Below are 12,975 nucleotides of genomic sequence, written 5' to 3'. Positions count from 1 at the left end.
AGCACGGAATTTTTTTGTGTGTGTATATATACGTATTATAAGCCCCCTTATAGCACATCCTTTTGTGTCTGTGTGTGTGTGTGTGTGTGTGTGAATGTGCGTATATACATACGCACAAAAAAGGATGTACTACAAAAGGGTTTTATAAATCACTCTACAGGAAGACAACAGAGCGATTAGTGAGACACCACTGTCACAGTGGTACTAACATTATTAACACATGCTGCACCAAAGGATGAGTGCTGCATACCTGCAGAGTAACTCGATACTAAATTGCTGCCCATATTTCTCAGCCCAGTTACGCTGCACCCCTGGTATTGCAGGTCTTCTCCAGGGCTGATGTGATGCTGATGACCCTCGTTTCACCCTTGCAGCAAAGAAGAAAACAAAATGGAAGTAGAGCCCACTTTCTCATACACTTATTTGCTTTGCAAGGTCCAAGTGCCTAAGTAGCAAAGGCTAGAGGAGATGTAGGGAAGAAGGGACAACTTGTTCTCCCCCAAAGTTCCCTGGGATTCAGAAAACCTCATTCACCTAAAAATGTTAAGAATGCCATCATGCTTTTTGGTATTTCTGTACCAAAACATCCAAAAGATTATGAACCATTACTAATTGAACATGCATAATCACATAGAGTGCTAACAACCTCAGCTCCAAATGTTGTTCATGACAGGAGAGAGGTCCACAGGAAAGCTGATGCAGGTAAGCTCATCGGTACCACCGCAGCCTACTGCGATCACCCAGCACGAGTATCTACGGCACAGCACTGGCAGCGCACATGGCCCTGCTGCTCGCACACGGGTGCAGGCTGCAGCCACAGAAACACAGGTGCAAGATTGCACATTAGCTTAGATATTCTGTGCAGAAAATGCTATGTTAGGCAGATAGATTTCCCTTTCCCAGCCCCCTAAATAATGTATGGCCAAGGTGTTTGTTGAAGAGCAAAAAGGAAAAGAAAGAGGCAAAAGAAGAACTTCAAGTTTACCATTTAAATACTGTACGTCAACCGTTTACTAAGACTCTTTGGATGGAAAATGTTTTCATAACAGTACATTAGTGATGTACATAAATTCATGATACAAACAAACAAGACCTGAAATGATTTGGCGAGTTATCACAGCATATCAGCGGAGGAGTTGGGAACAGAACTACTGCTTCCCCATTTGAAATGCAAGGTGCAACTTCTGCAGTAAACATTTTGTTATTAAAAATCTCCACATGCCCATTTTCTCAACTCTGTAGTTCTACATCAGCAAGTCAAGAAATATCAAGTGTTTGATTTTTCAAAAAGACCTGTGGCTGTTCAGCACTTCAAGGGAAAAAAAAAAAAAAGGAAAAAGAAAAGGAGACAGGGACAGAGGAAGTCTTTGTCAGCTCTGGGTTTCAGTTCAGACATCTCTGGCTCACGGTTCAGTCAGACCATGTTTTTTTGCATTAGCTAGGGCAGACAAAAGCACAAGCTTTTTAAAAGCTCCAAGTATCTTCACTGAATTTGTGTAGATTTTAAAAAGAAATCTACATTTCTGCAGCCATGTAGTTCTCCCCCTGGTTAAAAAAAATAAAAATTAAAAAAAAAAAGCAGGCCATGTTTCTTCAAAAATTCCCCTTATCCTTCACCCATGCATTTATTTTTTGGAGCAGAGAAACTGATGCACTTCTTTCAGTGTCACTTGCATGTCCTCATATTCTGCAAGTTTGCAAGCATCCTCCAGCTTCAGCCATTGGAAAGCTTGGTGCTCCTCCGAGAGCTTGATTTCTGTGTTACAGTCCTTCATTTCTGCCAGCCAGTAAATGACGGTCTTAGGTTTGCCACGGACAGGATAGTGCAGTTCTTTCTTGTACCCCTCGATGAGGGTGAGCTGATTGGCCTGAAGACCAGCCTCTTCCTGCGTTTCCCGGAAGGCTGTCTGCAGGTCATCCTCTCCTGGGTCCACATGGCCTGTCAAGAAGGTGAAAAAATAAGTCCCTGAGAAGGAAACTCAGATTTTGTTTATTCAGTTGACAACCAGGAAACATTGGGAGACAGAGGTGAGCATACACTGTAGCTGATACAAAATAAAACGGAAATTGGAGAACAGAGATTGCTTTTCCAACTCTTATGTCTTGATTTGTCTTTGCCTTGTGGCTTTTAGGATCGTTGTTTACCCCACATCTTCTGAAACTCCCAGTAGCCTGTCCGCACTAGACATCTTCTCTTGCCAGTCCTCCTTTCCTCTTCTGGAGCACTCTGCACCCGTAATGTTCCACCTTAGATCACACTGAGTGCCTCATGAATGTTTTTCCTTTATCCAGTTAGAGGGGAGACTGCTCATCTGTGAGAGATTTAGTCCTCTCTCAACCCTTCCCCCCCACAGAAGCTTAAGGCTCAACTCTCCAAAACTCTTACGGCTACAGGCCAGAAACAATGGGACCAGGCACCAACAAATGCCATTTAAAAGGTGGGTTTCAGTTAGGCAGTTAGGGATATTTTTATTTCTCTCCCATATTCCCCTCTGAAACACAGCAAGCCTAAAAGCCAGTCCTTTCACCAGCTGCCTAGTTCTTCTAGGACACATCATTTATTTTATGTTGCTCAGAATGAGAGGTGCCATTACAAACAACGGATAAATATAACATATCCCCAGCTGTTTGTACTTTTGTTGAGAAATGTCAGATTTGGTTTTCTCATGAAAGCTCCAGACCAGAACATAAATAGAATAACCCAAGCAAGATCTCAAAAAAGCAACATAGCAGGAGTTGGGAAGCTTCAAGAGGAAAAAAAGTTAAGCTTTATTTTGCCCCTGCTGTCACTCTATTTTTTCTATGTAGCTGACTGCAAATAGCCGTAATTTCATCAAAGAGATTAATCTTTCCTCAGAGCCCAGGTACCCAAAGCCACCCTTTAGTACTAGAACTGGGGTATGTGGGAAGCTCATTTTGCTTTCCCAACAGGTCTCACTCACTTCTTTGTCTGCGTATCAGAAGCTTAAACACCTCTTACAACGTGACATCATCTCAAATGTAAAATATGCTTCTATTTCAAGCAGCAACTGTGCAGAAAACAGCATCTGATGTTGCACTTGACGTCTCGGATACTTGAGATCAAATACACTGAGGCTTTAAGTGAAAATATTTTCCCCCTGAATCTCAGCACTGCAAGTCAAGATGTCTCCTTTTGACAAAGTATGTATTTCCATAGCTGGGACTTATTACTAATAGCTGAGAAACAGAATCCACTTGGCCTTGCACAGCTGAATTACTTTTACAGTACTCACAGCAAATGCCCACAGAACATTAAGGAAGAGTAAGTAACCACTATTTTTTATGATAGTCATGATCCGTAGTCACCAAATACGCAATGAGTTGAGGTAGCAATAAAGCTTGGAGGGCTGAGATTCAGTTTCAATTCAAAGGAAACCAGTGCAACCTCCTGCTCTCCAGGACAGCAAAAGGCAATCACCTCTCCCTGCTGATAACTTCAAATCTAAGCTCAGTAAGCTTCCAACTTTGTGCAGTACAGTCTACCCACTGGGTGGAAAAAGGACTGCTGGCAGCACCTCACACCACAGCTTCCAGATCCTCCCAGCCATTTGCACTAATGCAGTTCCAATATGCTCAGGAGGAAAATGAACCACACATCCCCTTCCCGTCAGCCTCAGCTAGTACAAAGTCACAGTTCTAGGAGCAGAGATGAGGCTGATGAAGCTCAGAGATAAAGCTGATGAAGCTCACGTGGGGGGATCCAAGCAAGTCCAGTTTAACTCCTTGAGGGTCGCAGCTGCTTAGGGAACTTTTAAAATACCAATGTACAGCTGTAGCTGTAAATGGCCTTTTGCATGCTCTTGGAGAGATGATTACAACTTCTCATTCTGGCTCCTGTCACATTAAATCTATGTCTGCATCATATATGTTATGTTACTGCATCACACAACCTGAGGCTGCCTTTGAAGACCGCTCATATTGCAGAGAACATATAATGTAATAGCTCTCCTTCATTTATTGCCCCCAAATCTGTACCAAGCTACTATTAAAGCCTCTGCCATCAGATTGTGGCTTTTAAACTACAAAACTTTAAGCAATATGTAGAGGGACGTGATTCTGCCCCTCTGCTCTGGTCTGGTGAGACCTCTCCTGGAGTACCATGTCCAGCTCGGCAGTCCTCGGGACAACGACCACACGGACCTGTTGCAGCGGCTCCACAGGAGGGCCACAAACACCTTCACAGGCTGCAACGCCTCTCCTCTAAGCAAAGCCTCAGAGACTTGGGGCTGCTCAGCCTCCACAAGAGAAGGCTCCGGGGAGACCTCATCGACGCCTTTCAATACTTCAAGGGGGCTTCTGCAAAAGATGGGCACACACCTTGGAACGGCGCCCCTAGCGACAGGACAAGGGGCAATGGTCTTCAACGGCAAGAGGGTACATCCAGACCAGATACAAGGGACACATCCTTTGCCATCGGGCTGCTGAAACACCGCACGGAACAGGTTGCCCACACAGGTGGCACACGCCCCATCCCGGGAAACGGGCAACGTCAGGTTCGACGGGGCTCTCGGCAACCTGATCCAGTTGAAGATGTCCTTGCAGGAGCGTTGGACCAGATGACCCTTAAAGATCCCTCCCAAACCAAACTATTCTATGAGTCTAAGATTTTGAGTGCGTGAGATGTATGCCTATGAGTCATTTCACTCCCTACTGAAATGCCTACAAGTAATTTCAATTGCTTGTCCAGGATTCCTGTGTTCCCAGTGAACCTTTCCACATGGGTCTCTCCTCTCACAACAACTAATCATGTCCCAGCACATGTTTTTTAGCTTTCCAGTAGGCTGCAAACTCTAATCCCTTAGGCTTTCGGTGAAGCGGACAAAGGGGGAGGTTTGGAAAGTTTTGTTCTTTCCCTTAATAGGAGAGCGTAGTTGATACTGTTACAAGCTTTTTTCCCAATTTGCAAATTCCTGTTTACAAACTGCTCCTGCACTATGCTTTAACAGCGCTGCATTTTACAAAACAAGAAGTAAACACCAGCAGGAAGAAATCCTAGAGGGTAAAAAAGGGCATATAAGATCTATAAGGAACCTACAGTATTTCTGTGCCTCGCTTTTCCCGGTACCAGACATTGGCTCTGCCATGCGTCTTTACAGACAAGGTGTTGCTATATGTCTTGGGGCACCAGGACTCTCCTTTGGGGCTTCACTGATGAGTGAGGATGGCTTAGGTGAAGATAGCTGATAAGGTTACTTCTCCTAGCTGTCCCTCGCATCTCTGCTGCATTAGGTACGTGCTTTTCATCAACGATCTCCTGAACTTACAGAAACTTCTGCACCTTCTAAGAAAGGCATTTTAAAGTAAATCATCACTGATTTCAGTTTGCCTTCTAATGCTGCGCTGCGAACTGTGACCCTTCTGACTATACATGGGTCAAACAAGCGTGCATTGGCAACAGTGGTACCTGGCAGAGGGTCAGACCTGAGCGAGAAGGTAAAAAGTTCTCTAGCTACCTAATTTCAGTTGTCTGCTCAATGTCTGCCAGAAACATCAGATATCTGAGGAGCACGACTGGGTGCCTGCCCCCCCCCAGTCAGTTGTGCCCAATAGTTTATACAGTCACAACTTGCAAAGAATTTCGGCCACAAAACTCCCCACTCAGCTGCACAAACGGCATAATCAGTGGCTACTGTCAACTGATTAACTGCCCCTCAAAGCTGACCTTAGCAGCATTCAGCCAAAGTTCAGTCTGTAATCTCACTCGCTCCCGACAGAAACGACTTTGAAGTGTGTTATCAGAACAAATATCACCTTTGGGTGGGGTCCAGTGATGGGTCCCATAGGACGTCTGAAGGAGGAGGTATTCAATACTGTCAGTGACCTTAGAAGATGGCGCTGACTGCAGCCTCCTGTAGATGATCAAGCCACAAGCTCTCACAGCCATGCCCCTCTGTTAACTGCACCGAGAGCTGTGGAAGAGCAGAGAGGGTCAAGCAGGAACAAAATATAACATGGAGCTAAAACAGGCTAGTTGTATTTAGTGAGGAAACATACCTCAGTGTGGGCTAAAAGTCATCCATCCCTTTGTAGTTACTACACAATTAAACTGCACCTTATTAACTAACTTTGAATTGTAAAAAATTAGGTCCCTTCCTTTTAAAACAAGGAAACAGGAACCTATATATAAGCTTTTAAAAAAAAGTTATCAAGAAGCATGAAATATGACCTGCATGACATTTCTTTGCTGCTGATATATTACAAACCCCACTACAGGGAGGAAAAAAAAAATGATAAAGCAAAAGGAAAGCCACCGATTAGCACTCTGAAGCTTTTCCACTGCAAAAGTCCAAAGGCCCTGTGCAAAGATAATACCTCAACATTACTGGAGGCGGCATACAGAAATAATTGGCCAAGACAGATCCCCTGCAGCAGAGAACTCAAGATGCCAGTGGCAGAGCTGAGAAAATGAAGGACAAAGGACAGGCTGTCAGGGCTAGACATGGGGCATTTTGCTATACAAAACTAACAGCTTCTTAGCCTATGCGTAAAGCACTAATCTGATGTAAACAGAAAGGAACACACCTCTTAACTGACAAATATTGTCACCAATAAGCCACGCAGCCAGGACAACTGGTCCTGTACAGAAAAAGAGAGAAAGCAACGGAGATGAGAAACCCATGTTAGAGAATAGAGCAATTCCCAGTTCCCGGCAAAACTTTGCATTTTGACAGAGCCGCACATTTGGATAATTAATAAATTTACACAACACAACACCGCTTTTCCCTGGGATGCCCAGTAAGGCATCGTGACACCTCCAGTTTCCAAACTGGGAAACCACCAGCCCAGAGCCCTTCGCCACCAGCCGAGCCCCGGGAGGGTGTTCAGCTCTCCTGGTTAACCCCTCTCGAACCGCCTCCGTTCGTTTCTGGCCAGCCGCGCCACAGACAACCCGCCCACCGAACCCCGGGACAGCGCAGGACCAACCCCGCCTCATTTGGAGCCCAGAGGCCGCCCAAGGCGGGAGCCCAGCACCACCTCCCGTCCGCCCCTGGAAAGGCCGCGGTCGGAGGCGCAGGGCCCGGAAGGACCGGCCTCTCCGGGGCGCTGGGGGAGCCGGGCGGGGAGGCCCAGCGCCCGGGTCCGGGCCACCCCCACGGCGGCCGCCCTCCACCCTCACCTTCGCCTCGGCGACGGAGAGTAGGCGGGGCGCGGCGCAAGACTGAAGGCAGCCTCAACCAATCACAGCGGCAGAAGCGCGGGAGGTAGCGCCTCCCCTTTCGTTCCGGCCTCCCTTCCCCTCCCGCCTTTCTCTAGGCTCCGCCCCCTCCGGCCGCGAAGCCCTCAGATTGGTTTCTCCCCACCGGGACACGCCCCATCCTCCCCTTTCCCTCGTCCTATTCGCTGGCTGCGGGTGCGAGGCTGCGCGCGAGCGTTTGAAGCGGGAAAAGCGTTGTTGCTATGGAGACGCGGCCTAGTCGCTGCTGCCGAGCGGCGCCGCGGCCGGTGAGTGGCTGCCGGGGCCGGCGGGGGGGGAACGGCCGTGCCGAGGGAGGGGGGAGCCGTCCCGGGGGCCAGCACCCTCCTCGGGCGGTGGGGCAGCGCCGCGGCTTCCCTCAGCTTCCCTCAGCCCCGGTCCCACCGCGGAGCCCGAGCTGGCTGCGGTGCGGTCTGCTGGGCCGCCGCCCCCTGCTTTCGGGGCTCGCCCGGCTCTGATGTGTGCGGGGAAGAGAGGAAAAAACCGGGGTGGGACAGGGCAGGGAAGGGTGAGAGGAGGGCCCGCAGACGGTGGGGCGCAGGCGGGAGGGGCCCGGCAGCTGGCCGCGTGCGAGGCCCCTGCCTCAGCCCTGCGCCCCTTCCTCCAGCGGGAGAAGCTGTAAAGTTCCTCAGTCTGGGACTAAATTCAGCGAGGGAAGCTATAAACCCCTCTGGGGCTAAACTGAGTGACCATGTTCCCCCTCAGTCACACAGTGTAATCCCAGATGCATGGCGGTTTGTCTTGATACAATTATAAAACAAATATTGAAAGCCATTTGGTAAATCTTCCTGGCAAGAGAAGCTCGGGCACAATTTTCAAATAATCAGCATCCCAATATAACTCGTAGATTATTTTCTAAGCGTGCGGTGGAATATTGGACACTTCCCGTTTCCACGCAGCTGTTGTTTCAAGCAGTTGTCGGGGATCAGCTGTAGGATGGAGTCTCTTCTGCTGAGGTCACCAGGCTATACTTAGTGTAAGGGGACGATTATGAGAAATAGCAGTCTCTTGCCCGTTGAAAAGTACTCTATTGGAAAACAAAAAAGCCCAACATTTCATTGTTTTTAAGCCTGTGTCAAAGAGCAATGAAATGAATTGTAGTTTTGGTAATCAGCTCTCTGTTAGGCATGTCAGTAGCAAAGGAAGGGAGAGAGTTGCTGCAGGGAGAAGACCTACATCATGGTCCAACTGTAAAATCATTGTCAGTTAACATTAGAAGCATTCCCTCCTCTCCAATTACTTTTACTATACAGAAACTGTAAGTGGTTATCTATTGCTAGTATTCTGCTTTGTTTCTCGTATCTTCAAAACAGGCTGCTACAACACTTGTTCCGATGAGCAACAGAATGCTTAATACCATGTTGTGTATGTGCACAGGGAGTTGCGTAGTGTAATCCTATGATCCCTCAAAGGGATCTTCTGCAGCGTCAAACGCTGTTTCATAGATCCTTACCTACAGCGTGAAACTACAATTACGAACTTGTGTTACAGTACAGATTATCTCTTATTATGGAGCTTGTGTTTATAAAGGTGCAACCGCGCCCTGACCCCGTTCTTCACAGGAATACCCTAGTTTCCAAGGAATGGGGTCAGAGTGATTAAAGGTAAAGTATTTTCTGTGGTGCTCTGGAAAACCATATTAGCCATTCACTTCTGGAGGGCTAAATCTGATTTGGCTTTGGATCACAGTTAAAAAAGGGCTTAATGTTCAGATGAATAAGAAATAAAGATGGATGACTGGTGGTGTGAGTTAGTAAGTCTCCCTTTTCTCTATCATATGATTGCCAGATCGGCCTCGTTCTGGTCTTCTGCTTCCATACTTCAAAAACCAGGAAACACTTTGGCATGGACGGAGCCTGTGCTGAAGACCTGTTTGGGGTAACGTGGTTACAAGTAATGAATACGATACGCTGCTATAGTTGTGGTCAGAAAAGGAAACATACCTACCTGCTACATGTGTTTACAAATTTTATAAGTTCTTAACTTTTGTTTTGATAAGGTACTTGTAAAGCAAAATGATTTACATAATACAGAGTGATACGCAGGAAAACAAAGTGCTGTTTGACACTGATTAACAACTAATACATTTATCAGATGCCCTTGAAAATTGTTCCTAATAAAATTATTTAATGATCAGACCAGAGTTTATGATTCAGAATTATTCTCTCTAGATTATTTGCAGGATTAAATGTATAGTTGCCTTAGTTTGCATTTGTAGGAATGCCACGTAAGGTTTCTTCCCTTTGCCATGACCTAATTTCCCTTGTTTAAGATATGGATATAGTGATACTTGTGTCATGTCTCGGTGATGACACTCAGGAGTATCAGTGGAAGTCAGCTAAAATTGTCAGGTAAATATGAATGAACTATAGTGGGGTAACAGGGAACGTGAGTGTTATTCAAGTGCATTATGCACTGAGATCTTTAATATATTAGAGGTTAATAAGGATCAAGATACAGTGGTCTAAGGATGCTTTATTCTTAAAATAGTCTACGTAGGGATTTTACATGATTTATTTTATGCACAGTGACTGACACTCACTGAGTGAGTATCTTTGAGGGCCAGCCTTTTCTCCACTTTGAAAAGTGCATTGAGGATGAAAAGATCTGTGTAAGAGCTAATTAATAATTAAAAGCATTTTAAAATAGAGGATCAGCTCCTAGAGCATAATTTTATGGTAAGTGAATTTCCTTCAGAAAACGTAAAATGTAACCACTCATTTCTACAATTTATGCCTGACTTTTCGTTTTTCCCCAGCTTTATGACCTTTAAAAAACCTCTACTACTGAAACAGCGGAGTTCTCTGATGACAAGCTGTGATCTTACTCTGTGCTTTGAGTTGGTCCCTTTACATGAAAGTCTAATGCTTTTTTACAATACGTACTTTTAAGATCTTTGTAAAACTCCTTTGCGTAAGAAATAAGTTGTAGACAACTCAGTGTTGCCACATAAAGATGATAACCTGACTGGTCCCTTGTTCAGACATCTCGCACGTTCCAGCAGTAAGGTATATCACCATTAACTTGTTTCTCCCTCACTGCTAGCTTTGCAGTAGTAAGTAAAGGTGCTCTGGACTTCTCTGACTTCACTGTTTCATGACCAGCTTCAGCATCTTTTTGTCAGTGGCAAAGCAGGTCCCTTTTGTGAGAAGGCGAAAATTTCAAAGTGAAGCTGAGGCTTTCTGCCAGCTCAAATGAGAAGGGCAACCACCAAACAGTGAACAATTACAAGCGATGTTGTAATAGATATTGAGTGAAAAGTTTTTCTTAGGCCTCAGGCTATCTGATCTTATAACTGGGTGCTCATGGAGAATTACACCTCCATACTGACTCACTTCTTTCTCAAAATATGTTATATCCAACTATTTTAAGAAGTCTTAGGCTTTTGTCTCAAGCCTGTTATCAGTGAAGCCACCCATAGCTTTGCAGGGAACAAGACCTGGGCTTTGATACGAAACTACCACGCTGAAGAACGTTAGGTTTTTTTGCCCTAGGACACAATGTTCTCTTAAGTGAAAAAACAAAATTAGATCCTGACCATAACTGAGGGAATGCTGGCTGTTATTTATTGTAAAAAAGTAAAAGTCGTCTCTTTTTTTGCCAGAAGGTGGCATTATCGTTAACAATTTAGGCTTCTTGAAAACATACCAATACTCCTCTTATTTCTTTACAAAGCCAATTTATTTTGAAGAGTTATGTATCTGTTTTAGAAACAATGTCTTCAGACACAAAGAACTCTACAGTGTTGGACGAATTGAAGTATTCTTTTAATGAGGAGAAAGGCACTTCTTTCTTTTAGAGCATCACTGAAAAAGGCCAGAAGCGTTTCACTGACAACTGCAATTTCCGCTGAATTCTCTCATGTATGAACCAGACCAAATCTTTTAGAAAATTATCTACTCTTGAGTTTTAAAGTAATCAGAAATGGTGGAACCCATCACCATGACAACTGCTTAATTTTTTTCCCATGGTTAATTAATTTGTTACTCCTTTATTAGTCCATGTTCGGTTTTCCTAGGTTGTGAAATTGCTGTTCCATGGATGGAGGGACACTGGAGTTATCTCCTGAAACCACTTAGGTCCACTAAGATTTATTGTTTCTGAGGAAGCAGAAGCAGTTATATTATTTCCCAGGCCAGTTCTCATTAAGAAGCCATTTCGTTGCTTTCACATGGCACAGAGCCTTAGCTAATAAGCCGTGCAGAGCTGCTTATATGTCTCAGTACTAACCTTCTCGTATGTTCTGCAGTACCTATATTACTTGGTTTTTCCATATTTTGAGAATCCCAGCCCCTTGCTACCCCAGATAATAGAAACCTGTCTGTACAGTCATTTCTAGCTATTTCAGTATATTTTGTTTAATTTTCAATTGGAACCTTGACCTTAAAATTCTTTGTTCTCTCCCTTGTCTGCTGCTCTTGTTTTGGGAAGTGTCTCCATTTTTTTTCCTTTTTATTCTCTCTTCCCTCTCCTTTGTTCAACATTATAATTCAAACAGACGTTAACACGGAATTAGTTCTTCCGCTGGTCTTTGGCCACTCTGTATTTAACTTAAGCATATATAAAGATGTAGGTGTAATCTAGGATACAGAGTGAAAGAAATTTACTGGATCGTTTTCATCTTTAACAGATTCTCAGTACTTTGAGACGGGTGTCTTGGCTTTCTGTTCTTGCTGCTCCTTTCATCAAACAAAAGAAGTTTCCCATGGCGGTGCATACAGACAGTTACACAGGACCTGTGCTGTTTTTGTATTTTAAGCTACCTTATGTTAAGGTAGATATTTTTTCAAAAACATAACCCTTGTTTAAATGAAGTCTGAAGTTCCTGTGGAATTTTATCTGTTAGAGAAGGTGGCAAATTGTGAGTGCTTGTGAAAACCCTTGCATGTGTGTCATAGCCTCTCTGGTCTTTGGGTTTGCTGTCGTCTCTGTCAATTTTAATTTCCCCCTCCCAGGATTCAGAATTGCATTACATACACATTAAATCCACCTACATACCAACGTTTTTGTCTTGAAGCTTGTTACTGCTGAATCTCATAATTTTATTATGGCTAACTACTATCTACAGCTCAGATTCTAGCTTCTAAGCCATTTTAGATGTCCTCTAGTGCACCTTTTGGCCTCTGTAGTATCTTAAACAATCAGCACTTTAATACAGTCTCTATTGTTTTGTTGTTGTTATTATTTCAACATAATGCCTTAATTAATGATATGGAATAAAATTTGGGGGTGATATTTGGTGACCCTATTTTCTTATATAATGTTATTGTAGAGATGCTTGAAAATCCTGCCAAAGAACTTACCCTGAATTACAGGGGCAAAAAACTTTGTCTTAAATAACTTGGTTTTGTTGAATGTTATTGTAACCTCCAAACATGAGTGAAGGCTGTATTTGCTAAGGTCCTAGACCGAAGGAAGATATAAGAAAGCAGTGGGCAACAGATACTTGAAGTGCTATCATTTTTCCATTTTATGGAACAAGTAAAAATATCTGCAGATATTAATCCATCTGGATACAGACAGCTGCACAATGCATTGCTAGGGTGACATGAGTGAAGGAGTTGAGGGTTTTTTGGCATACCTTTCAGTGATGCATGTTGCTTTTTTGGGTTTCCCAAGAATGCAAGTATGGCGTTCAAGTAGCATATATAGATTTAGAGAAATTCTGTGTTTCAGATTTCACGGAATATTTTGGTTATTCTGTCAAGGACACTTAGAAATGCTCACAAGATTCATGACATACAAGAGAAAGCTTCGCA

The 12,975-nt window shown here is 44.2% G+C and overlaps 1 protein-coding gene across 1 annotated transcript; it reads right to left on the bottom strand.

Annotated features, from left to right (window-relative positions):
• Positions 1–1,035: 1,035 nt before the first annotated feature.
• NUDT2 (nudix hydrolase 2) lies at positions 1,036–5,908 on the bottom strand. The gene is made up of 2 exons (XM_082335611.1): positions 5,773–5,908; positions 1,036–1,939 (listed from the first exon to the last, which is right to left on the bottom strand). Exons 1-2 carry the CDS (start codon positions 5,903–5,905, stop codon positions 1,626–1,628), a joined length of 447 nt encoding a protein of 148 aa, XP_082191737.1. The 5' UTR covers positions 5,906–5,908; the 3' UTR covers positions 1,036–1,625.
• Between the last annotated feature and the right edge of the window lie 7,067 nt (positions 5,909–12,975).

The sequence above is a fragment of the Platalea leucorodia genome (assembly GCF_965183815.1).
Source record: "Platalea leucorodia genome assembly, chromosome: Z".
NCBI lineage: Eukaryota > Metazoa > Chordata > Aves > Pelecaniformes > Threskiornithidae > Platalea > Platalea leucorodia.
Note: the sequence above shows the minus strand (reverse complement) of the source record. Positions and strands in the feature narration are given on the sequence as shown.